The sequence below is a fragment of the Ctenopharyngodon idella genome, chromosome 22 (genome assembly GCF_019924925.1).
Source record: "Ctenopharyngodon idella isolate HZGC_01 chromosome 22, HZGC01, whole genome shotgun sequence".
NCBI lineage: Eukaryota > Metazoa > Chordata > Actinopteri > Cypriniformes > Xenocyprididae > Ctenopharyngodon > Ctenopharyngodon idella.
This window is the reverse complement of record NC_067241.1, coordinates 29,271,154-29,297,968: the sequence shown is the minus strand read 5'-3', so window position 1 is coordinate 29,297,968 and position 26,815 is coordinate 29,271,154. Positions and strand designations below refer to the sequence as shown.

The following is a 26,815-nucleotide window of genomic DNA, read 5'->3' as shown; positions in this document are numbered from 1 at the left end:
TTGTCTCCCTTATGAAACTGTGGCGGGACAGATTATACGGTGGAGTCCGCCAAAGCGTGAAACACTTAAGTTGATAAACGTAAGGAAAGTGCCCAATTACTATCTATGTAGCTACAAGCATGCAGCTGCGCAAAGAGACCACAGTCAAAAATTCTAATGGGCTTTATGTCCAGACACTTTTAGTGCAGTGAAAGAAGTTAAACCACTGTGCGTTGCATTCGTGTGGAAAACCCATCAACGCTAAAGTTAATGAGTGAGCGAAACAGTCGTAATGGCTGTATGTAACTTTACACAGCGGCAAGCTCACAATCGGAAAAAAGGTCATATATTTACATTAAAATAAACGCTGGGGTGCGTGCTTTTACTCACCACACTGCAAAAGATTTACACAAAATAGTAAAAAGTATAGCCTATGTGTCATGGTTTTCGGTTGAATGTTTTAATCATTTTAAAATGAAAATACAGGCTAATATAAACAAATCGCTAAGTTGCAGTAAAGAAAATATAGCATGCTACTTCTGCATCTGGACTACTAAACTTAACTGTTCTGAACTTGTAGAACAAGAGACAGATGCGTGCCATACTGTCGAATATGGAATCTACACTAGTTACCGAGATAATGAATCGCAGCAAAATGAGGACGCAGCTTTAAGGTATTTATTTACATCTGTGTACTATGATTTTGTATAAACATGTGCGTTCATTTGTTCTGAGAGAATCACACATCCTGTGTTTGCCTGATTCAGAGTTGACTCAGTAATAGTGAATCAGGTTTGAAAAATGGCGGGGGTTTGTTTCTGTGCTCCACTTCCTCCCTCTGCCTTCATTCAGAAAATATATGTTCGCTCCCATCACTCTCTGTCCGCATGCCAGCCCAACGTGTTTGTGTACGAATGTTAATGTTAAAGTGTCCGTGACTCGTACTACTGAAACCTATAAACCACACAGAACTGAGGGATAACATGGTTCTACCCTGTTAGCTGGTTAGGCTGCATCCGTATGTAATTAGCACTGAGTCCAAACATGAACAAAGAAAGTGCTACAAAGGACAAGAGAATAGCTGTGGTTTAAGTTTAAGAATCGATTATAGAAAAGCGAAACAGGAAAAGCGAACTCATTTTCTTAAAGGAACAGTTACCTGAAATTACCATTTACTCTCACGTGACTTTATTTTGCAGAATTTCAGCTGCGTCTTAACAAAATAATTTGTGAATGTAGCCGTCAAGCTTCACAGATGACATAAAAGTATTTTAAATGTGGTCCATATAATTAAATTTCAATTATTTTGAAAACACACCTAATTGAGTTGTGGACAGCAAAAGCAGTGCACAATGCAATAAAATGCAACTATCGATACATTTATGCATAAGAGAGAAACAATAGATGTGTTTATCAGCTCTCTAAAAGGAACACTTTAAGAAAAGTCCATAAACAATGGGCTTAATATTGTTAATATTAACGCAATTTTCTATATAGATTTTTTGCAGGTATTGAATTATGCATTGCATTGTGTTGTGTTCTATGGTTAAAATTACTAGTACCTTTTCCATTTGTCCTTTTTTTTTTTGAAGGAGAAACACTTTCAATATCATTTGTTGTAGACAGCAAAGACAATGTGTCCAATCAATCTTTGCTTTGCTTTATAATTATCTTTTACTTGGTATAGACAGTTAAATTAGGTAGATTCCAATATGAACCAGTTGCATGATATGCCCTCAAAAACTAAGAAATTACCCAAACTACATTACCAGTTTCACTTGCAAAGTGAATAAACTTTGTGTATGCCAACCACAATGTGTGATTTTTATATTTTATTGATTAAATGTGACATTTTCCACGTCCCTTCCTGTCTGCACTTCGTACTCTGTTAATAAATATAGTGTTCTCAAAACACTGTACATTATATAAAGAGTGTTTGTAATAATCTTTTATAGCTTCAAAGTGTAGAAGCAGACTTTTTTTCTAATCATTTTACCATATCCCAACTATTTTTGTATATTGTATTTTTATTTTTATTTCACAGTAGTGTTTTTGTTTTATTAATAATTTGGCCTTATTTTTAAAGGCTGTATTAATTCAGTTATCTTTACCTTACTTATATATATATATATATATATAATGTAAGACAAAGTCCCTTTAAGTCATTCACAGTTCACTCAGGTCATCTTAACGCCCCTACATGTGCAGCTTCGGTCTTGGGAAATTGGGAAAGGCTCTCCTTTTACTTTATGATTACAATTCAATATTTAAAATCAGCAACAAAATGTGGCAACAGATTTGCCCCATTCATTTTTTCTATGAGTGGTCTGTCTCCTCATACTGTCAATGAAATGTGCACTGGAAGGAAAAAAATGTAAATAATATAGCCCTATTCATATTATTTACTTTTTTTTTTCTTCCAGTGCATGTACATTTCATTCATTAAATCCAGAGAGAGTACAAGTGTTACCAACAGAAACATAATGCAAGAGGGTGAATATTTGTGACCATACATGTGTGCATGAGTGGGGCGTGGAAGACAGGCCAGTAAAAAAGAAGGAAGTGCATGGAGAAAATAAGAGAGTAGTAGTTCGAGTGCCAGCAGAGCACATGCTGAGCAGAAAAAAGCATTACAGCTGTTCATTCATACTTCTTCCTCTGCCTATTGCTCGAGGTGTGTATGACAAATGCCTTGGAAAGAACAGTCTCAGTGCCAATGAAAAACAGCCTCAAACAAGTTTATATTCATTTAGACAGGATGTTGATGGCAAACAGCATAAATGTTTTTTCTGTTTGTCATCAAGACATTCCAAAAGTGGCTCCTTTTTAGTTCATACTGAAAAAAATATATAATTTGATTAGTGAATACACACTGACTCACAATGACTCGTCTGTAAACAGCAAGAATGGGGGAATTAGTCATGTTATTTGCATGGTATATAAGTGGCATGATTTTGCATTTAAAGATGTCTCAGTAGACCAAATGGCCCATTGTGAAAACACAGGTAAGTAAAATGCACCAGAGGCTGTGCTAAATGGTGCTGTGCTTTTACTCTTATTTGCAACACAATATGCTTATTGACCAAAGCAGGGGTGCCAATAGCGGCAGCATCACACCTCGCTTTGTCTTGTAAATGTAAAGAAATTTTAGCCTACAGCCTTCAACAGGAAAAGGCCAGCCTTTCACAAGTCTCAGGACTTTATCACTATAAAGCTTCTCTTTAAATGCATGCAGTCATGTTTGCTATATCAGACCAGAGTTATTTATGATCATATTAAAAAAAAAAAAAGTCAGTTTCTATGTTGATCATTAACGAATAAATATAACACATGTTGTTGAGACCAGATATCAGACTGAAAGGGTTAAATGTGTATGCACTACATGTGTGACTTTAAGTGCATCATTATACTAGCATATGTGAGTAATGTTCTGGTCATAAATGGTCTTTATGATGAATATATTTTTCATGTTCTCACTATTTCTCATCAATGAATATAAATGACTTCATATTGTTCATGATTTCTTAGAACTAAAGGGATAGTTAACCCAAAAAGAAATAATTTATTCACCCCCTATCATTCTAAACACACACACAGAGAGAGAGAGAGAGAGAGAGAGAGAGTCATTTGGGTCCAATGTCTTTTGCTACCTTATTCTTCAAAATATCTTCTTTTGTGTTCCACAGTAAGAAATGTATACAGGTTTGGAGGAACAAGATGGTGAGAAAATTATTGGAATTGTACTTTCGATTAAATTGAAAGACGATTTGTTAAATAATAACTTTATGACTAATGTTTGAGATTGTTACACTGGACTTTCTTTCAAGCATTCAAAAATGTTTAAATGACTTCCCACACAGCTCAGTGGTGATCAGAGGCCAGTTGCATAAACTTAGCCACTGCATTATGTTAAGACTGTCTTAAGAAGTTTGGCCAACTAGCAGTTAACCAAGAGGTAATCAACTTTTCCGATTCAAATTAGACTGATCTGTCTTTTTACCTTGTAACTGACTTTAAAAAGTTAAGTCCAGTCTTGAAGAAAAAATATACATGACTAACTTTAAGACTAGCAGCAGTTTATGCAACTGGCTACTGTAGATAGATATCTACTAGAATACTACATAAATACTAGTCTAGAACAATATACAAAATACAGCAGATCTCATGGGAGATTTGGAAAATATTTTAGTACATTTTTTCTTGTACAAAACTCTTTATCATTTGAAGGTCTCAAAAATGAAAATGTTTTTTTAAATTCTAAAAAAGTCTTGACCTGGTGTAAGTGTGTACATTTTGCTTGCGAAAATACCCTAAAATAATACAAAAAGGGTAATAATAGATTTAAAACCCTTCTTTTAAAAAAAAGGCTCGGTAACAACAAAAACCTGTAACAACATTACAAACAAAAACGGTTGGTCAAGACAATCTCTGGGTTGGTCGTGTCCGGCGGCCACGCTATCGTGATTGGCAGGACACTACCACCAATGCAGCTTATTGGTTACTGACAATTCAAACGCACGTCACTGTCTCCGCCTACTGTTGATCTATTTCCCGTGTGGAAGACCCCGTGAAATGCCCCTGAAACTCCCGAAGGCGATTGTTGTCTTTCATTCATTCGCAGCTCGCAGACCGCGCTGGTTTACACGTTTTGGACTTCGTCCCAACCGCTCATTTTAAAAGGGTAGGTTTTAAATATCTCTTATTCATTTTAAGTTACCTTTAGTATTATTAAATATTTGCAAAACAGAAATAAGAAAACAAAAACAGGAAAAAGGTGTTTTGTTTTAAAAGGATTAACAAACACTAAACAGATTGGCGGGCTCGTGTGGCGCGTTTTTCGTCGGATTTTATTACTTACGAGAATATGCAGACAATTTACTCAGTCCACACTCTTCTCAAAGGAACTCTATTTATATACAGAAAACATTGCAGTTCTTTAAAGGTATAACTTTGGGGGGTTTTGAAACAAAGGGCTGAAATCGTTTATTTTAAATCGTTCAAATGATGTTTTTCACAAAGCTCTGGTGCTTTAATTCGTCTTTGTTTCCTATTTATAATATTTTAGTCGATTAAAGCTCTTCGCAGTGTAAACAACAGAATCTTGTTTTCACGCGCTTGGGGATTTAAAAGGGCGCGAATCTCGCGCTGTGTGTTCGTGTTCCGGTTTGCACTGGAACTGCGGGGTATCCGTAGAAACCGCCGTTCTCCTTTTAGCTTTCTGTTTTAAAGCTCCGCCGTAGCACAGCGAACATCGACGAATTTCACTTCTGCCATTTTAAGGTATTAAAATCCGACGGTTTAAACGGACAAGTCGTGATTTAAACATCTTTGCTTATAACCGACATTGTGTTAGGATTTACTTCACGCGAGCTCAGGCCTAGCGCGTGTTGTAAACAAACGAGAAGCCGGTCGTTCCGTACGGTTTCATTACACGCACTGTAAAGTTAATTTTTACTCCACTTTTTAGTGTCTACTAAATGTCCGCGTATTGTATTTAAAGTTTATGTTGTATCACCAGTTATCGTGTTTGTTAATCGATTGTGCTAATCCACCGACTCTTTCCATGCAGTTTTCCAGTCAGACAAAATGAGTGATTCCGGCAAGGACACAGTGGCTCCTAAAGAGAAAGATGGAGCTGAGAAAAGAGGACGTGGAAGACCACGAAAACACCCACAGGTATTGCAGTGCTATCAGGGGGCGTTTTGATTTTCAATGGGTTGGTAGATTTCATATTGGTGAGATGGAAACACTATCCTTGGTTTGTGTTTTAGGTTAAAATAATGCTCGAATTGGGGTGTTTTTTATTTTTTTGATGTCTGTACTGATGAGGAAATCTGAACCCTTTTTTTAAAATAAAAGTGATACTTAATCTTGTAAAGCACTTAACTGATAGGCCATATTAGGGTCTTTGTTTTGGTGCATCTACAACTCAATTGCACACACTTAACATGTGCAGTGGTCATCTGTAGTGGCAAGATGACCAAGGCCTGTAACATGATCTCTTTAAACTAGCAGTAACCCACTTACTGTTTCATCTGCTCACTGATTGGCTGTTGGGAAATGCCAGCATCTGATTGGTTCATACTTCTGTCACTCATAGGGCCTCAAAAGTGCATTGGGTTTAAAGTTTCTATTACTCACCCTTGTAATCAGAGCCTTTGAATAGTAATCCATGGCCACCATCATACAAGATAATTACTCATTATGCACCACTATCTTAGTTTCTTACAGTATTTTTTTTTTACTAAATTTTTACTAAACCACCAAAATGACTTATTAACTGTTACCCCTGTTGTAGCAATACCCTGTCATACATGCTGATTTTAGCCATGTGGACAGCACCCATGTGTCACATGCTCAGTTTAATTGCAGTATATTTCAGTTTACATTTCAGAAGATATTCATTCATTTTTGGTAATTCTAACAGTATTATTACTTTGTAAATTTTGCACTAAATATGATACAACTAACATATGCAAATGCAGTATGCTGTTTTCTTTCAAAAGCTCTGTTTTCCAGGCCAGGTTTGGTATATTGTGTAGTTGTAAAATTGCCAAATGACTAAGGAATGCAAATGCACTAATAAGTGTCGTTCTTTTCATACTCTTCTCTCTGACACAAATGACGTAAATGCTAGTCCACATATTGACGTAAACCTGGTTTCCTCTCCCTGAAGAGACCGAAGCTTTTATATGCATTACTTGCAGCTGGCTCACACTATCCAGATGCATACATTGCACATTTAACTGGTATAATTCTGATAGTTAGGCAATAGTGGTCTACAGTGTATTCGATTCCCTTTTGGCAACCAATGACTGCATGCCACCTGTTGGTCTTAAAGTAGCAACCAGTTGTTAACTATGAACAGCACATGCTTAAGTTATCCACCAGTATATGGTGACCCACACTTGACTTGTTTGTGTACATGTAAATTATTTTCTGGTTATTTACCCCATTTCAATCTTCTTGCAGCAGGAGCCAAGTGGATCACCTACACCGAAGAGACCTAGAGGAAGACCAAAGGGCAGCAAAAACAAGCCCAGCTCTATGACATCTAGGGGCAAAGTGAGTAGACATTTCAGTGGTTTTGTCCACAACTACCGCCTCACAAAGACAAGTAACTGAAAAACTTGCCAAGTAAAAGAAAAGTATTATACTATATAGTGGAAAGTTCTTTGGATCATTAATGTTCTTCACACAAAGAGGAAGAAAATTCTTAACTGTTCACTGCAATGTTTCTATGGGGAACCAAAAATGGTTCTTGTATGGAATCACTGCAAAAACTCTCTTTTGGAACCTTTGATTATTTAACACTTTTTTTTTTTTTTTTGTAAATTATTAATGTAAACATTCTTGTTTACAGCCGATTTCTTGGTACCTTACTTTTGGTATGTCTTTTTTAAGTTGTGCGATCAGAACAGTCTTGTTTTCGAGTCTGCAGACAAAACCAGTTGCTCAATTCCGGTTGAATCTCCTGACTTCCTGCTAGCTTCCTGTGGCGTAGCCAGTGCTGTGCATTGCAGGTGCACGAGCAGCAGAGCAGACTCTGAGATAACCCCACCCCCCGCTTCCACTCTTCTTCCCCGCCATCTATTGTCATGACAACAGCTGTCCCACCAACCCCTCCCCCTATAAGCACACTGCCTTGTCCTTTTGTTTGTGTGCGCGTGCGCATGTTGCCGTTTCTCTTACCCGCTTGTACCAGCTGTCTCTCAGCTCCGGACCAGGTGGCTGACGAACTGAAGTGCACTGCGTGCTGTTCATGTCCATTTCCAATATAATAGCCAATGAACCCGCTGCCCCTGGGCCACCTGCCAGCACAAGCCCAACACTGCCCTCTACTGCTCATCTGCACATGTAGCACCATGCTTATTCTCTCATTCTCTTTCAGAAAGCAGCAACGGCTTCGGCACCTGCAGGGACAAAACGCCGTGGACGACCCAAGAAAGCTGTAAGTTCTCATGTGTTCTCTTTTGTGCCTTTTAAGAGTTTGTTCTGTGTGGGTTCTAGCAAAAACCACAAGGCTAAACGAGTGTTTGTGTGGTAAGTTGCCATGGGCAACAATGAAAATATTTGGCTGCTTCTCACGAGAGATTTCTTACAGTTCTCTCTCGCTCTCCATTTCTCCTGTAGGTCTTGTTTATAAGAACAGATCAAATATCTTTAAAGCTTTTATTTTGCTTTTAAGTCAGTTTGGCATGTAATCCGGCAGAACCCAGTGCCGCCCTCCATTTCCTCGACAGCTCACTGTGTAGTCATCACCCCTGTGTCTTTGTACTGCATTCCTGTCACATGAGGCACAGTTCTGGCATTGCAGTTTGATTTTCCTCATTCAAACATGTCTGCAGGAATCCAGCAAGTTGAGTCACAGAAACCCCAGGCTTTGAGTCACACTACTAGTTATTGCAGCCCTGCTTTGAAAGCCAGCACATTTCCTTCAATTAATCATTCCAACTTCAAACATGGGAAGCTCTGGTTTGATTTTAATAGCATATATGTCACATGCAAAATGTTTAAAACCCTTTGTTATGGTTACGTTTAATTTTTTTTAAATAGAGAACTGTTACCACGTGTCGTCTTTGAGCAGTTGCGCAAAATGTTAATTTGGCAGCAGTCGTATTTTATGACCCATAATTACACAGAAGGCTGTATTAAATTTATGAACGCAGCGGTCACTGGGTCTGTCCAAATACCCACACTTTTGTTCTTTGCGTTTGACCACTTTTCTACTTGCATGACATAGTTCCTGTATTTGGCCAAAGTGTTCAAGTGGGCGTGAAGTCTGCAAGTGTGTATAGGACTTTTGATTACCAAATGGCACACACTTAGAGGGGTTGTGAAAATGCAAGTGTTTACAGAGCTTTAATTTTATTTTCAGTACTGTTTTTAAAAAATTTCTAAATGTATGTTCAGTACTCCATATGGAACAGTTTAGCAACAGTGTGGTGCTTCTGATTAAGTGATAAAAAGCAGTTGCAAATGTTGTACACTCATCTTTTGACCAATACAATGTGCAACAGTTTGTTTTACTATCAAATTATATGTAATATCTAATTAATTTAACTTGCAGTGGAATGTTTTCTCAACATCTTGTGATTTTGGGGCATGAGTTCCATGATGGGATATACTTGGCCTTGAATACTGCTCCAAACTGGTATTCGAGATGGTGTGTTAAGGGCACTGAGCTTTGGGGTTTTTAAAACCTGGGACAGTCTTGCACACTTCCTGCCACATCAAGTGGGTATTTGGACAGGCCCATTGAGACATGACTCTGATCATATTAAGATTCTTCATTCTTTTGTATTTGAGATGATAGACAGTAGTTGTGTGAATTTGTGACCATTACTTACTTTATTGTATTTTGCATGCTTTAATGCAAATATGTAAATGATTTTCTCATTTGTTGCTGTCTTCAATACAGGAGAAGGAGGAGCAGCCATCTAAGTCCTCTGAGGAGGAAGAAGAGGAGGAGGAAGAGGAACAGTAACTAGCAACTCGTGCTACCTCACAATCCAACGTTATTTCTTCCTGTTGACCAGAGCTGGACTGACCCCTCCCCCCCACCCCCCTCCCCCCTTACACTAGTGCCACCCTAGCCCTCCAATTCACCTTACGCTCTAGCGCCCCCTAGTGTCAGGGAGGCTTGCACACTTCATGCGCCTTCTCTGTGTAACACCACTGGAAAAAGACTCAAAATACTGTATGTCCATTCATGGATGCATGCACATGTGTATGCCTGTCTGTATATGTCTCGCACTCAATGGGTAATTGGTCGAAAGCGTCTGTCGTTATACTGGACAAAGATATGCTCTGATGGCGGCTTGACACAAAGCGATTTGCAAAATACTGAAGTTTTATCTTTTCGCAAACAACAGTTTCAGGCCTTGAGAATTCAAGTTTATTTTTACAAGTCTAAGATATGGTAGGTTGTGTGAAATTCATGTCATTGTGTACTGGACAAAGGTGAATTGACCTACTCGTTTGTTTTTACTTGGGTTGTGTGTGCGTGTGTGGTAACTCAATGTCTCCAGTTATACTTTTTAGCTACTCCGTGATTCAAGCTAGAAATAAAATTTGAGCGTATTTTTGAGTGAGTATAATTTAGAGGACTTTTAACTTGTAATCAACATATCATTGAATGCTTTGTCGTGAAACCTTTTTTTTTTATTTTATTTTTTTTTTATTATTATTATTTTTTATTTTTTTTATAATAACGCCCTTCGCCGTCTCGCCACCATCATGATTTCACTTTCTGCAATTTAAATTTACTGGCACACAAAGGCTATGTAGTCAGCCCATTTCTGCCCATTTTCGGTGTAATACAGCTTACTGGATATGCTAAGAAACCATTTGCTTGATGATTGGTTTTAATTTTGGAAGTGACTAAACGTTCTCTTTTTTTTTTTTTTTTTTTTTTCTCCTTTCTTTTAAACCACCAACTTAAGTATGGCAGCCTGATTCTTGTTCCAAAAATGCACTGCAGTTGACTTGACGCCAGCAGTGCTTTTTTTTTTTTTTTTTTTTTTTTTTTTTTTCTTTCAGCCCCAAATCTTGCATGCAAATGTTAAATGCTAGATCATTCCATTTTGCTTCCCAGCCATGTCACTTCTGTACTATTATAGTCCACCCAGACAACGTTTGCTTTTCTTTTCTTCATGCTTTTTTTTTTTTTTTTTTTTTTGACGTGTTAAATTCCATGTCAGGGAACGCTGATCGGTCCAGTGACTGGGTCTCCTCTCAGAACTTAATGCTGCTACAAACATGGTTAATTAAACCCGGAATACTGCAACCAGGTCAGTTCTACTCTGGACTTGACCGTCACGTTCATACCTCACTTTACAACAGCCTATGACGGATTACTCTTCTCTTTCCTGACGACGTTCAGCTGGTCTCAGTGCAGCCTTTGGCAAGAGTGTTTGTTTCTTTCCAAGTGCAGTGTCTGATCCATTTATAACTGTCTCCAGTGTGGGATTTTTGTTGCTTCATTTTTGTTTTAAACTGGTTTTGCTTACAGGAGTGTGCATCAATGAACAGAAACTTTCATGTATAAACATCTGGACACACCACAGGAATTACTGCATTGAGTCACAGAGATGCAAAACAAGTTCAGACTGTGGTAGAGATATAGGTTTGTGTGTTTTTAGTTTTATTTTTCTATACATATGTTTGGTGCACTGAATTGACTTTGATTTGTTGTATCATGGACAAAATGATTTAGTGTGGCACCTAAAGGTTAGGGCTTTTTCTTTTCTTTCTTTGTAATAAACTACATCCTGCTAGTTGCTTAGCTCTGAGCCCCCATTTAGTAGATCATGATGGTACTATGGCTGTTTGACGAAGTGGTTTTTAACATGCCCCCTCAATACTGATGTCTTGTTTTTATGTGCCCGTGCACACAACTGGTTTGGGATCAGCCTTTTCAATGTATACACTCTGCATTTTCTATTGTGGACTGCAGGAATTTATATTCAAAATGGTAATAAAGTTAAGAATTCGTACATATCTTGGTGTGACTGTATTTCTTCAAGTTACTGCTTGGAACAAATACAACTCTATTGTACAGTGTGACTAGAATTTTTTTTTTTTTTTTTTTTTTTTTTAAACTCCATCTTAATCTTTCTCCTAATTAGCCATAATGACACTGTATCCTTCCCTTGGTTTCCATTTTTGCCCTGCCAGAGTAAAATTATTGGTCCAAAATCTCCATCGTAGCTCATTTAAGTTAAATAACGTTCTATCAACCTAAATCCGTTTTAAAAAGTCAATTGGTTGATTGTAACTTAGCCTCTTTCCTCTTTTAAAATGCAGTGGTGCTATAAAAACATTTTCTGTACTTTTTTTTTTTTTTTTTTTTTTTTTTGAGGTATATAATTTAGAATTTGTAAGATTTGAGTTTTTCTGCAAATACTGTTGTGGGTATTTCAGGCTTGCTTGTAAAAACTCATTGTAATAACTGCACAGTATTATATTTTTTTGTAACAATGTGTTTATAATATAATTTTCTCTATGTAATAAAATCTTGGGCTTATGTAATTTTTTTTTTTTTTTCATTAGGAGAAATTTGTTACATTATAGACTCACCAAAAGCTGTCATATCATGCATAAAATGTAAGTATTAGTATTCCCTTACAGTACATTTTTAAAAATCTAAATCCAGTCTTCAACTACCTGCGAAATGCAAAAGATTTAAATATTCATGCTATATTTTTATTAAACAAAGCTACAAAAATTTCCCAAACATTGTATCAGAGGTGCTACGTTGACTCCGCACGTGCATTAAATATCAAAGAGCGATAGCGCAAATAGTCTAATTTACTATTAGAGTGCATGCTAGTGAGTGAATGAAACTAGACAAAGATATGGGTTTAATATTTTTATTTAATTTTATTTTGAATGATTGTGTATCTTACCCGTGGTTCCGCCGGGATCCATAGCTGCAGCATGTAGCAAAGGCCTGTTATTAAAAGTGCGTGGCATTTCCCAAGGCTCACTGATGTACGTGGGGAGCGAAGGCTGGTCCGTGTGGTCTGATCCAACAGACGAGCTACTGTAGCTCAAATTGCTCAAGAAGTTAATGCTGGTTCTGATAGAAAGGTGTCAGAATACACAGTGCATCGCAGTTTGTTGCGAATGGGGCTGCATAGCCGCAGGCTAGTCAGGGTGCCCATGCTGACCCTGTCCACTGCCGAAAGTGCCAACAGTGGGCACCGTGAGAATCAATTGGACCACGGAGCAATAAGGTGGTCTGGTCTGATGAATCATGTTTTCTTTTACATCACGTGGATGGACGGGTGCGTGTGTGTTGCTTACCTGGGGAACACATGGCACCAGGATGCACTATGCGAAGAAGCCAAGCCTGTGGAGGCAGTGTGATGCTTTGGGCAATGTTCTGCTGGGAAACCTTGGGTCCTGCCATCCATGTGGATGTTACTTTGACACGTACCACCTACCTAAGCATTGTTGCAGACCATGTACACCTTTTTATGGAAACGCTATTCCCTGGTGGCTGTGGCCTCTTTCAGCAGGATAATGTGCCCTGCCACAAAGCAAACATGGTTCAGGAATGGTTTGAGGTGTTGCCTTTGCCTCCAAATTCCCCAGATCTCAATCCAATCGAGCATCTGTGGGATGTGCTGAACAATCAAGTTCGATCCATGGAGGCCCGCCTGGCAACTTACAGGACTTAAAAGATCTGCTGCTAACATCTTGGTGCCACATACCACAGCACACCTTCAGGGGTCTAGTGGAGTCCATGCCTCAATGGGTCAAGGCTGTTTTGGCAGCAAAAGTGGGGACCAGGAGGATGTGCGAGACCTCTATAATTACAAAATGGTTCAGTCTGTTTTGTTAAAAGGACTTAATTTTCTTTAAAAGCTGTTACAATTATGACAATGTTTTTGGTGAGTTTATAATTTAATACATTTCTCATAATGTAAAAAGTATTACATCATGAGCTCAAGATTTTATGAAGTTTTGAGAAAATTATCACATTATGGACATTTTATTACAAAAATAATGTGTAGTTTTTACATTATGTGCAGTTATTACATTATGAGTTGCTACATTGCTGTTACACCATATGAAAATGCAAAATAATATTTGCTGGTTCACAATGTATATCTGAACATGATTAAGGGTCCATATGCATATTAAACATGTTACCTCCTTTTTTTATGAACAATTGTGCCTTGTAGCATGAATGAAGAAAATTATGTAAAATGTTACTGTTGTAAAAAAGTACTGTTGTTTGCTGCTACATGTTTACACTCGACAGCATTTTGCAATTTTAAATTGCCATCTCCCACTGATAATTGCAGCTTTGTCACTGTTCATTTGAATAAAGTTAAATTATTTTGCTTCAAAACCTGGCCAACTCTATTTGAAAGTGAAACATGCTTTCATGCTGGACGTTGCTGTCAGTGCACACAACCCTTTAGATTAAAGAATTAAAGCAGACATAGTAACAGTATTAGTTTTAATAGTACAAACTGAATGTGCAAGTACATCAGCTTTAAATTAAAACTGTTCCAATGGTCACGAAAAACCTGGAAATATTAGGGAACCCCAAGATGTTTAATTAACTAGAAACTACTCTTTAGAAGTGCAGTCTCTAGAATGATTAATATTCCAGTTGGATTGAACTTCTTTGATTATAAGCCTTAGGTCATCAGCCCTGCTCCTGGAGACCCACTGTCCTGCAGAGTTCAGCTCCAACCTTAATCATACACATCTGAACCAGCTCATCAAGCTCTTCAGGATCGCTTGAAAATCACAGGTAGTTGTGCTGAAGCAGGTCGGAAATAAACTTTGCAGAACAGTGGGCCCCTATCGGAGCAGGACTGAAGACCTATAAGCAGTGGGAATCATATTCAAAGATGGAATGGTTGCATGTGTTAATTCATGGGGCGCATGACAAATTAAAGGAGCTGTCACACTCACATCTGATATTGTGAAAACATTGGATTGTTTCGCTGCGTGATATGAACAGCCTGCAGTTTGCCAAGCAGGTCTGTAAAAATGTGGTAAACCTGGACAAACCAGAAGTCACTTCACACCTATTCCTGCAAACTTTTCCTCAACTTCAACTCGGCTTGCCATACAGTCAACCAACTCGGTTTTAAAACAATCCTCCTTTCATGTGCCACTAGGTGCTGGATTTGTGCCACCAGGCAGCCCTGAAATACCTACCTGTGAGATAAGATTCAAACCAGTGAAATGGAGTTTCTATGATTCCCAGTGATCATTTAGTGTCGAAGGCAGCAGACAATTCCAGGAGAATGAGAACTGATGATTTGGAATCAGCTTTCGCAATCCACAGGTCTTCAATGCCAGACAGTAATGCAGTATCGTTTAAATGACTATTCTTGAAACCAGGTTGGTTAACGTCCAACTGCTTATTCTGTGAAAGGAAAGATGATACATGGTTGAAAACAACACATTCAAGTGTTTTCACTAGACAGGTCTGTAACTATCTACAAGTGATGTATTTAATGTGGGTTTTTTTAAGCAGTGGGGTTACCTGAGCCTGCCCGAGTGCTGTAGGGAAAATGCCAGTGCGGAGATATGTGTTGTTGACGTGTGCGAGTGTTGGTAAAAGTGTAGGAGACATGGCTGGTAGAACGTGTGAAGGGATGGGATCTAGAGGGCAGGTAGTAGGATGACTGGAGAGGAGAAGTTTAAATACCTCTGGCTCAGTGAGGGGAGAGAAGGGAGATTTCTGGCTGTGGTTCATCTGAGCCTTGTGTGTGTGGAGCTAAAAACTGACTGCTGATGGTTGTAGTTTTGTCAGTGAAGAAATTAGCAAAATCATCAGAAATTAAAGAGGTGGTAGAGGACAGAGAAGAGACTTAAATGTTTTGAAAAGTTTGCGTGAGTTGAAGTGCTGTTGATTGTTGTGGAAAAATGAAGATTTTACTGCATGGACTTCAACAGAAAAGGATGAGCGCAGATACTGATACATAATTAGGTCAGGTGGGTATTTTTGATTTGCACCATTTTCTCTCTGCTGCCCTGAGTTTGGTCTGGTGTTCATGAAGAACACCAGATAACCAGGGTTTACATTATGCTGACAATGACCAATTGTCTCACAATATAAGAACAATTGATTAATTGAAGAACTATTTGATAGAACCAAATGATATTTATCAACCAAGCACGAGACTGTAAACTCCTTGATAACATCAGTTAATTTCAGTGGAACTTCAAAAAACTAACTAACTAAATAAATAAATAAATAACACACACCCAGAATCATTCGCAACCTTCTTGCACCCTTCACATTGCACAAAAACTCACATTTAACAATCAGTTTTTATGACTGCACACAGAGACAAAGATTTGTGATAACATGTCTTTAAGCTTTGAGGTCATCTCTATACAAGTGTATTTCCAGAAGTTGACAAAATAAACAAGTAGCAAATATATTTTTGCTAAGTTATGCAATATGTGTACATTTTTCCAGCAAAACAGGCCAAAAATATTGATGACTCATCTTGCACTCAGGGGTATATCCACATTTGTTGTCCAATAAAATGTTCTCATGTGAATCTTTTGCTTCTGCTTCTGACCAGCAATAGCAATTACTCCTTTGTGTTTGCAAAAATGCTTATACTTAATTTCCTTTCTCAGAATTATGACAAACTAAAGGCATTTTGAAAAAAAAAAGAAGAAAAAAAAAAGTTCCATTAATAATTTTTTTTTTTTTTTTTTTTGTCCATACAATGAAATTCATTGGGGTCCAATGTTGTTTGGACTCCAACATTCTTCAAAATATCTTCTCTTGTAGTCCACAGTAGAAAGAAGTAGATACAGATTTAGAACAACATGAAGGTGAGTAAATGATGACAATGTTTATTTCGGGGTCTGTCTTTAACTACTTAATTTAGCACTTCCACATTCTGGTTAGTTCAAATCTAACGCAGAGTTTTCATGAATTGACCTGAGCATGATTGCGTCCAGCATAATGAAACAAATGACGGCAACATGCTTTGAACAAGGTGATTCTCTTGACGAACTAGTTTTCTTGGAGAATAAAAAACAGTTTCTTGAGTGCTGTGATGGTTTAGCACGATGACCTTGTTTGGTCTTGGTTTACTCACAGTGAGCAATCACATTTCATGCATACTCAGTAAAATGAACAGCTCTCACAAGGATTTAATAGCACAGAACATCAGTAAAATACATACAACTAAAATAAATAAATAAATTGTACAGTGGCAAATTAACCTCCTTCTTGAGTCTTACTATTCAAACAGCAAAGCTGCACTTTAAATGGAATATATTTACAAGAGGAGACCTGAGGTGAACAAGTATGATCCCAACACTTGAGTCATTTCTCATTTCACTAAAGCTCTTCTAAGCTCATCGCTTCAAACTGCCATGGAAAAATCAGTAGCTTATTGCTCAAAATTGTCCATCTTGTGAATCTGCAATACAGGACAATGAGGCAACATATGAAGTGACTATTGACCAGGTTCAGCGATTGTGTGAAGAATCACCAAAATGTAAAGTAGGTTTTTTTTGGCAAACCTTTATTTTCATGCATCAGGATCCCTTGAAAGCAAGGGTCTGCGCTGTTGATAGGTCCTCATCCAACCCTGGACCACCTGTAAATACAAAAAAAGAAGAGCATCTCATATTTTAACGTGGCTAATTAATTACATTAACTGAGATTGAAGGGTTTATTACACTGAGTCAATACAGCATGAAACCAAAAGAAAGAAGTGATTCTGAACTGCCTGCAAAGAGTCATCAGTAATTCCAGTCTCACTTCCTGCTCGAACCTACGTAGGTTTGTAACAGATTTACACAAGCCCACCTACGTATGGTCTTCATTGGCTGCCAGAAAACGTATACTTTGCCCTGCCCACAAACACTGTAGTTGTAGCTGAGACTGGAAGAGTTTAGTTCATGTTGTTGATGTCGAGAAGACACAGTTTTCATTTCTTACGTTGCACAAGTGCCCACTACTAATGCCCTAAGCCTTTGATCACTCAGAATCCTATATGGAGCTGGTTTATTATTTATAGTTTTTTTCCTTATGAATTTGTTTTACACAATATTCTATATTCTTTGGTACCAAGTCGGTACTGAATTTTTAAAAATGTGATGATACCAGCATTTCCACCTAGCATTTTGAGTGCTGTTGAACGGATTCTTAAACATCTCTGATTGGCTATTGTGTTCACATGCTCAACAGATATGTCTGTGATTGGCTACAATGATCAATGCTTCAAAAACGTTGTAAATAGACATCTGTGACGCTCTTCACCGAGCGCTTACACAGATACACACAGGAGTGTTTGAAAGCAGGCTTTCTATCAGTGGATCCGTCTATCAGCGGATACACAGTGCTCAGCGTAAATGAGTACACCCCCTTTGAAAAGTAACATTTTAAACAATATCTCAATTAACACAAAAACAATTTCCAAAATGTTGACAAGACTAAGTTTAATGTAACATCTGTTTGACTTATAACATGAAAGTAAGGTTAATAATATAACTTAGATTACACATTTTTCAGTTTTACTCAAATTAGGGTGGTGCAAAAATGAGTACACCCCACAACAAAAACTACTACATCTAGTACTTTGTATGGCCTCCATGATTTTTAATGACAGCACCAAGTCTTCTAGGCATGGAATGAACAAGTTGGCGACATTTTGCAACATCTATCTTTTTTCACCTCTTTTAGAAACTGGATGCTGGATGGAAAGTGATGCTCCCCATAGGTGTTCGAATGGGTTCAGATCAGGAGCCACTGAATCACTTTCACCCTGTTCTTCTTCAGAAATCCAACAGTGGCCTTAGATGTGTGTTTAGGATCATTGTCATGTTGTAAAAGTGCACGACGACCAAGGGCACGGAGTGATGGTAGCATCTTCTCTTTCAGTATAGAGCAGTACATCTGTGAATTCATGATGCCTTCAATGAAATGCAGCTCCCCGACACCAGCAGCACTCATGCAGCCCCACATAAGGACACTGCCACCACGTTTCACTGTAGGCAGTATGCATTTTTCTTTGTATTCCTCACCTTTGCGACACCATACAGTTTTGAAGCCATCAGTTCCAAAAACATTTATCTTGGTCTCATCACTCCAGAGTATAGAATCCCAGTAGTCTTCATCTTTGTCAGCATGGGCCCTGGCAAACTCTAGGTGGGCTTTTTTGTGCCTGGGCTTTAGGAAAGGCTTCTTTCGTGGACGGCACCCATGCATGCCATTCCTCTGCAGTGTACGCTGTATTGTGTCACGGGAAATAGTCACCCCAGTTTGGCTTTCTACTTCTTTAGATAACTGCAGTGAACTTGCATGCCAATTTTCTTCAACCCTTCTCATCAGAAGACGATCCTGTCGAGGTGTTAACTTCCGTGGATGACCTGGACGTCTCTGTGAGATGGTTGCAGTTCCATCTTTTTTAAATTTTTGTACCACTTTTGCTACAGTATTCTGACTGATAAGTAAAGCTTTGCTGATTTTCTTGTAGCCTTCACCTTTTTGGTGTAAAGAAATTATTTTCTTTCTCAGGTCTTGTGACATTTCTCTTCCATGTGGTGCCATTGCTGACAGCATGAAATGGGAAGGGGTTTTAACACCCTTTTTACAGTCAACTGTCTGCTGGACACCTGTGTAATGAATAATTAGACTCACCTGTGGTTGAATTCTTGTTAAATTAGACATCTGTAGTCTAGAATTTAGCTTTGCTTTCAGTGGGGTGTACTCATTTTTGCATCACCCTAATTTGAGTAAAACTGAAAATTTTGTTCTCTAAATTATATTATTAACCTTACTTTCATGTTATAAGTTAAACAGATGTTATATAAAACTTAGTCTTGTCAACATTTTGGAAATTGTTTTTGTGTTCATTGAGATATTGTTTAAAATGTTACTTTTCAGAGGGGGTGTACTCATTTACACTGAGCACTGTATTAGGGATCAAATATATTAGTGCCTGCTTTCAAACGCTCCTATGTGTATCTGTGTAAGCACTTGGTAGTAGGAAATGCTGGTATCGTCACATTTTTAACATTTCAGTTACTAAGTACCAAGGTACCAAGTCGGTACTTTTGACAACCCTACACTAGAGTTGTGTTGGATGGGGGTAAATTAAGTGCGATCTGCTGTGACATCACAATCACGTTGCATTGTGGTCTATGGATCTGCCTGAAGTGTACATATTCAGTGGACTTGCTCCCTCTGTCAAAATAAAGGGGTTGAGGGTCTGTCCAAATAAACTTCCCTTGCTCACTTGACGAAGTTGAAAGTTGGCGAGTGTATATCTAAAAGTGGAGTTAAACGCAGCCTGCGAAAAAAGAGGTGATGCTGCAATGTATATATATATTATATGTATATAATATATATATATATATATTTTTTTTTTTTTTTTTTTTTTTACATGAAAATTGTAAAAAACCATCACACTAGGTAGAATGTTTAATGTTGAAAATGTTTTACAGTTTCCCTCAGACACTTAAACACAGCACATAAATATTTAATTGAAATGATGTAAGCTTGGTTTAGTTTACCATTGGTTTTCTGTTGTTAAACAACTTGCTGTAAAATACTGCATTGTCATTTGCAATGCAGGTGCAAAAGACTTCCTACATTTCTAAAAGTAACTAAATAAATACTGAATTAAATGTAATATTAATCACTCTTACTGTTTCATGGATTCAGAAACTTTACTGAAGCTATCTGTTATGTAACAAAGGTGATAAAACTTGAATTAAGAGGAGAATCTGAACAGGGGTGTTAAGATTTAGGCCAGATGACCAGATATCAGATACATTTATTTAAAACATTTTTAACTGAATTCCAAATATGTCTTACTGTTCATCTTCTTCTTCATTTATTTATATAGCGCTTTTCACAATACATATTGTTTCAAAGCAGCTTCACAGTGACAATAGGAAAATTATTATCGAGCTAAAGCTGGTTTTTGATTGAATCACTTCCATTGTAAAAATTGTTAATTATTACTTTAGGGGCCGCTTAAATGACACCTTTCCTACTGAAAAATGAATACCTTTAATGGTATTAAACGGTTCCGGCTGATCTATGCAGCCTAACAATTTACATGATTTGAATTATAGAAGTAGATAATGGTTTATGTGTATGCAAGTTTAAACAGATGTGTTTTTGGTCTAGATTTAAACTGACAGAGTGTGTCTGCTTCCCGAACAGTGATAGGAAGACTGTTCCAAAGTTTAGGTGCTAAATACTAGGAAAAGGATCTACCACCTGCAGTTGATTTTGATATTCTAGGTATTATCAACTGTCCAGAATTCTGAGATCGCAATAGACGTGAAGGACTATAATGCATCAAGAGCTCGCTCAGGTGCTGGGGAGCTAAACCATTTAGTGCTTTGTAGGTAAGTAGCAAGATTTTAAAATCTATACGATGTTTAATAGGGAGCCAATGCAGTGTTGACAGAACCGGGCTAATATGGTCAAACTTCCTGGTTCTAGTGAACTCTAGCTGCTGCGTTTTGGACCAGCTGTAGTTTGTTTAACAGGCGAGCAGAACAACCACCCAGTAGAGCATTACAGTAATCTAGCCTTGAGGTCATGAATGCATGAACTAACTGTTACGCATTTGTCATTGAGAGCATATGTCATAGTTTTTATATATTTTCTAAGATGGAAGAATGCGGTTTTACAGATGCTAGAAACATGGCTTTCAAATGAAAGATTGGGATCAAAGAACACACCCAGGTTCATAACTGATGACGAAGACTTAACAGAGCAGCCATCAAGTGTTGGACAGTATTCTAGGTTATTACGTGAAGAAGTTTTTGGTCCAAAAATTAGAATCTCTGTTTTTTTTTAATTTAGTAGTAAGAAATTACTGGTCATCCAATTTTTTATGTCAGCTATGCATTCCGTTAATTTTGTGAATTGGTAAGTTTCGTCAGGGCTCGAAGAAATATAGAGCTGAGTATCATCAGCGCAACAGTGAAAACTAACGCCATGCTTCCTAATGATATCTCCCAAGGGTAGCATGTACAGAGTGAAAAGCAAAGGTCCTAGTACTGAGCCTTGCGGTACTCCATATTAAACTTGTGATCGATATGACATCTCTTTGTTTACTACTACAAACTGATAATGGTCAGATAATTAAAATTTAAACCATGCCAATACAATTACACTAATGCCAACATATTTTAAAGTTTATTCAAAAGAATATTGTGGTCGATAGTGTCAAAAGCAGCACTGAGATCTAGTAACACTAACAGAGAGATACAACTACGATCGGATGATAAGAGCAAATCATTTGTAACTCTAATGAGAGCTGTCTCAGTACTATGGTATGGTCTAAATCCTGACTGGAAATCCTCACAGATACCATTTCTTTCCAAGAAGGAACGTAGTTGTGATGATACTGCCTTTTCTAGTATTTTTGACAGAAAAAGTAGATTCGAGATCGGCCTGTAATTGATTAATTCTCTAGGATCAAGTTGTGTTTTTTTAATAAGAGGTTTAATAATAGCCAGCTTAAAAGTTTTCGGTACATATCCTAGTGATAAAGATCAATTAACAATATTAAGAAGATGATCTATGACCTCTGGAAGCATCTCTTTTAATAGCTTAGTTGGTATAGGGTCTAATATACATGTTGTTGATTTTGATGATTTAACAAGTTTAGACAATTCTTCCTGTCCTAAAGCAATGAATGAATGGAATTTTTCTTCAGGGATACTACAATGCACTGACGCGATACTGTAGTAGACGGTTGCATGGTTATAATTTTCTCTCTAATATTGTCAATCTTGCACGTAAAGAAGTTCATAGAGTCATTACTGCTGTGCTCTTTGGAAACATCAGAAGTTGAAGCTCTATTTCTCGTTAATTTAGCCACTGTATCAAATAAATACCTAGGGTTGTGTTTGTTTTCTTCTAAGAGATTTGAAAAACAAGTAGATCTAGCATTTTTAAGGCCTTTCTGTACTCAATCATTCTCTCTCTCCACGGAATGCGAAAAACTTATTCGAACTTCGTTTTACCCCTAAAAAAAGAATGAAAAAGAACTTCGCCGTGAGTATATCGGGGCCGTAAGTGTGTACGGAACACGACTCACTCTCGAACCTGCGATGATTGACACCGTGGTAACCATAGCAACATTCTGGTGTCTCGCATGTTTGGTATCCGCTGTTGTGAACAAAGAAATATTACAGCGACAAAAGAGTCATCTTCAGCAATTTTAACTAAAGCACAGCCGACAGAGGCATCATGTTTTGCTTATGCTTGGAAAAGCTGATTCACAGACTGTTGCCATGTCCACTTATTAAGTGTTTTTGGGCTTGTTGTTTAAGCTTGGCTCACAAAGCGATCCAAGTTCACAGTGTGATTAATGTGAGCAGGTACGGGTCGTGATATTTTGCTCTTATTTTCAGCATACAGCATTTGGATGCATTTCAGTTTATTTTGGGTTTGTTCTTATTCGCCGTTTTTTTTTAACAAGATCTGGCAACATGAACGAGTCAAGGCTCGTAACGCTTTCCCTGTGATTTCTTGCACTGCACATGAACAGAAAAACATTTCTGATGCATGTTAAAATAGCCTACGTCATTAACAACTAGTTGGTCAGTTCGGTTCCGTACACACTGTGTAGAATTTTTGTAAATGCTGCATTTTTCGTTTTGTTGAGTTAATTCGGTTGTAGAATGCGGTTGTCTCCCCCGTAAATGACTGAACCATGTGTGTACAGAACAAGATTAAGCACTAAAAGGTGAACTGACAGCTGGATTTAGCTGCAATGTGTATGTGGCCAGTGTCACATGATCCTTCAGAAATCATTCTAATATGCTGATTTGTTGATCAAGAAACATTTCTGATTGTTATCAATGTTGAAAACAGTTGTGCTGCTTCATATTTTTGTGGAAACGTGATATGTTCTTTTTCATGATTCTTTGATGAATAGAAAGTTCAAAAGAACAGCATTTGTTTTAAATAGAAATATTTTATAACATTATAAATGTCTTTACTGTTACTTTTGATAAGTTTTTGTGTCCTTGCTGAATAAAAGTATTAATATCGGTAGTGTATATGTTCACATTTTCTGAATATGTTCACACCAGTGTTTTCTTTTTCATAACAGGATGGATTACCTTTGTGTCTTCCTCTTTCCAAAGAATTTCCTGTTCTGCCTCGTTCAGCTCTTCAGTTGGGTCATAAGTGTAGACTGGAAGCAGCTGATGCCGCAGTCTATCAATCCTAAACGTGTATCAGACACACAAGCAGCAAAGAAAAAGTCATTCTAACCCAGTATTATTTCCTTCATCATCCATCTTGTATTGAAAACAGAGGCTCAGACATTCTGTCTACTATCTACTGTTGTGTCTCACAGAAGAAAACCATATGGGTTTACTCATTTTTGAGTAAGTATGGGTTTACTCATTTTCAAAAGTTTGGAATAATTACGATTTTTTTATGTTTTTGAAAAAAAAAGAAAGAAAAAAAAAAAATACATGCTCACCAAGGCTGCATTTATTTGATAAAAAACAAAAAAAAACAGTAATGTTGTGAAATATTATTACAAAACTTAAAATGAATCAAAAGCTGAGTGAACAAAGCTAAATTTTGAGCATTATTACTCCAGTCTTCAGTGTCATATGATCCTTCAGAAATCATTCTTATATGATCAAGGTTGAAAACAGTTCAAATAGTGCTGCTTAAACATTTTTTTTTTGTGGAAACTGTGATACTCTATCATTCAAAAGTGTGGGGGTAAGTAACATTTTTTTTTTAAATCAGCAAGGAGGCATTAAATTGATCAAAAGTGACTAAAATATGGTAAATATATTAATAATGTTAAAATAATATATTATATAATATATTTATACTGTTAAAAAAGATTTTATTTAAAATAAATGCATTAAAAAATGTATCACTGTTTCGTCAAAAACATATTAAACAGAAAAAAAAAACTTTTTCAACATTGATAATAATAAGAACCATTAATAATATTTGAGCACCAATAATAAGTGATAATATCTGAGCAGAAAATCATCATATTAGAATGATTTCTGAAGGATCATGTGACACTGAACACTGGAGTAATGATGAAACTTTTTGAAAGGTAGTGTATTCTTTTAATGTCTTTCAAAGAGTGCTGTGCATTTATTTACCTCTGTTTCCTCCTTATGTACATCACCTATAAAACAAAAAGATGCGTTAGCATTTTCCTAGTAACAATACCTGGAACGCATTCTGCCATCTAAAAATGTCTGCATGGCCACTTCAGCCGTGGAAACAAGGAGAGATGCAACTGACAAACATCTGTGCATGCATTCATAATAGAATAAAGGCCTTTTGTCTTTCTGGATGTACTGCTCAATCAAATTACTCCATCATGCGACTTCACATTCTTCCCCCACACTAGCACACAGTCAGACACTGTTAGAAACACCCTGAAGAGGCAATGCATGCTACCTAGTAAAACAGTGCTGATTTAGGTTTATATGCCACCTACCACTGCTGTGACGATCCCAATCACAGTGATGAGGAAGAAGGGGACCAGCACGTAGCTGACGGCCACATCTCCGTTGATAGTGTGAGGGGGCTGTGTGGTGCTGTTCATAGTGTGGCCTGAGCTCCTGTCATCTGTTTACTGCTCATCTTCTGCGTGCATGTGACTCCCACATGGTCTCTCTGCCCCAGTAATGACTGGGAAATCCAAGAGAATACAGTTATTTATGGATAAGGACACAGGGAGGAATGCTGGAAAAGAGCTAGAGGGTGTGGATCATTTTATTTCAGACACGTTATCAACTAGATCAGTCATATTTCCTTTTTCTTGGATCTGTAAAAATGTTTCTTTAATTGGGCCTATACATTCCACTGGACAACACATTTTTACTGCCATTTTCTAGCAAAAACATGTTCACTCCAACAAGGAAAAAAGTTTATTTAGCAATTTAAGATAACGTAGCCTGCTTTAGAAACATTTCCCCACATTATGCCAATGACAATTTCTTTATTGCCATAGTATGTCTGAATGTTTTATAGATTTCCTTCTAATTTCCTTGAAGATTTTTGTTGCATCTTCATTTTTTCTCATTACTGTAAAACAGAAATACATTGACTTTTTTATTTTGTATTTAAATCAGCATTTTTTAGGGCAGCACAAATACTACCATAATGTAGTTTTTTAAAATTTTGTATTGTTATTTTGCTATGTTTTTGAGGTATTCTTTAACGTATCGTGTAAATATGGTATAAGAATATAGTACCTTCGTAAGTAGCATGTGTGAGGGACGAATTGTCCAAACACCCTTTCTAAAGCTCTGTATATGCAAAATAAAGCAGTTGGCATGGCACAATGCAGAGGGACTGACTGTCAACAGACTTTTAATATCATACAAGATGCAAAACGCACAACTTCTCTCTATTAGGGAAATGTAACATTTGGATTTAATACAAAACGTCCAACAGAGGACTGCTTTAATACAAATTTTAAAATGACAAAGCGTTTATGTCGCATATGACAACGCAGTTTTTTTTTGTTTTTGTTTTGTTTTTTTACATTATCTGCTCTCAGTTGTTTACATTACGTTAATTGCATTATTATGGTGACCAGCATTGATAGCATCAATGTCATGATAATTATGAGAGGTAATAACACTGGTGTCTGCTGACTCACGTGAAAACATCATGACCAGTCAAACTTCACCATCGAGGCATTAAAGTAAACCCACCTGATTTAGTCAGAAGAGCAGAATGAATGTCTCTTAACTATAAGACGACTCCAAATCCAGTTATTATAACACAAGTCATGAGTTTGTCTGACATAAAACCCCCACTGTCAGTGTTTACGGAAAGCAAGTCCTGCAGTGAAAAGGAAACGATGATGGTGGTGCTGGAGGGAGGAGTTATGTCGATGTCAATGAACGATATTGATCAGCAGATGTCGCCATTGCTTGAAATTGTACTACTGCATCATATCATATCATATCATATCATATCATATCATATCATCAAGGTTAATACAGGTAAAATCAATGTTATACATTATTTATATAATTGCTATTCTATATTTGATATTCTTTTGTAATTATTTTATTTACAGATTTAAGGGTTTGGAGCAATAATGAATATTTGCATTTGTGTATGGGATTTTGCAGTAAACTTATTAGATTATTATTATATTTTCATAATATATTTACAACAATATTTTATTATTAAACCTCAACGTAATCAGACATTTCAAAACACATATCTTTAAATAAAATAGCTTAAAAACCACGCCTTCCAAAGACTTGCCAGACAATCCGATGTCAGCAATTCCAAAAGTCCAAAGTGATTGACAGGCAGAGTGCGTTCTCTGATTGGCTAAAA

At 37.2% G+C, this 26,815-nt stretch overlaps 2 protein-coding genes across 5 annotated transcripts; one reads left to right on the top strand and one right to left on the bottom strand.

The window, feature by feature from the left end:
- Positions 1-4,492: 4,492 nt before the first annotated feature.
- Positions 4,493-11,479, top strand: hmga1a (high mobility group AT-hook 1a). Of its 4 annotated transcripts, none has more exons than XM_051880585.1 (5): positions 4,493-4,660; positions 5,549-5,655; positions 6,955-7,044; positions 7,871-7,930; positions 9,401-11,479. In XM_051880585.1, the coding sequence occupies exons 2-5, from the start codon at positions 5,566-5,568 to the stop codon at positions 9,464-9,466; spliced, it is 306 nt and encodes a 101-aa protein (XP_051736545.1). In that variant the 5' UTR covers positions 4,493-4,660; positions 5,549-5,565; the 3' UTR covers positions 9,467-11,479. The 4 variants fall into 4 exon arrangements, with proteins under 4 accessions (XP_051736545.1, XP_051736543.1, XP_051736546.1 ...); XM_051880583.1 differs by having other exon boundaries at positions 6,952-7,044; XM_051880586.1 differs by lacking the exon at positions 4,493-4,660 and adding an exon at positions 5,111-5,259.
- A 4,336-nt stretch (positions 11,480-15,815) lies between these two features.
- smim29 (small integral membrane protein 29) lies at positions 15,816-26,368 on the bottom strand. The gene is made up of 5 exons (XM_051880588.1): positions 26,176-26,368; positions 24,951-25,144; positions 24,607-24,632; positions 23,587-23,692; positions 15,816-17,084 (listed from the first exon to the last, which is right to left on the bottom strand). The coding sequence occupies exons 2-5, from the start codon at positions 25,056-25,058 to the stop codon at positions 17,016-17,018; spliced, it is 309 nt and encodes a 102-aa protein (XP_051736548.1). The 5' UTR covers positions 25,059-25,144; positions 26,176-26,368; the 3' UTR covers positions 15,816-17,015.
- Between the last annotated feature and the right edge of the window lie 447 nt (positions 26,369-26,815).

Bases quoted from the DNA above. Each gene is read 5' to 3' on its own strand.
- hmga1a (XM_051880583.1), top strand. From the start codon at position 5,566: ATGAGTGATTCCGGCAAGGACACAGTGGCTCCTAAAGAGAAAGATGGA. The intron at 5,656-6,951 runs GTATTGCAGTGC...ATCTTCTTGCAG, and splicing joins GACCACGAAAACACCCACAG to CAGGAGCCAAGTGGATCACC. The intron at 7,045-7,870 runs GTGAGTAGACAT...ATTCTCTTTCAG, and splicing joins CTATGACATCTAGGGGCAAA to AAAGCAGCAACGGCTTCGGC.
- smim29 (XM_051880588.1), bottom strand. From the start codon at position 25,058: ATGAACAGCACCACACAGCCCCCTCACACTATCAACGGAGATGTGGCC. The intron at 24,633-24,950 runs GTAGGTGGCATA...TTTGTTTTATAG, and splicing joins TTGGGATCGTCACAGCAGTG to GTGATGTACATAAGGAGGAA. The intron at 23,693-24,606 runs GTAAATAAATGC...ATACACGTTTAG, and splicing joins TACATAAGGAGGAAACAGAG to GATTGATAGACTGCGGCATC.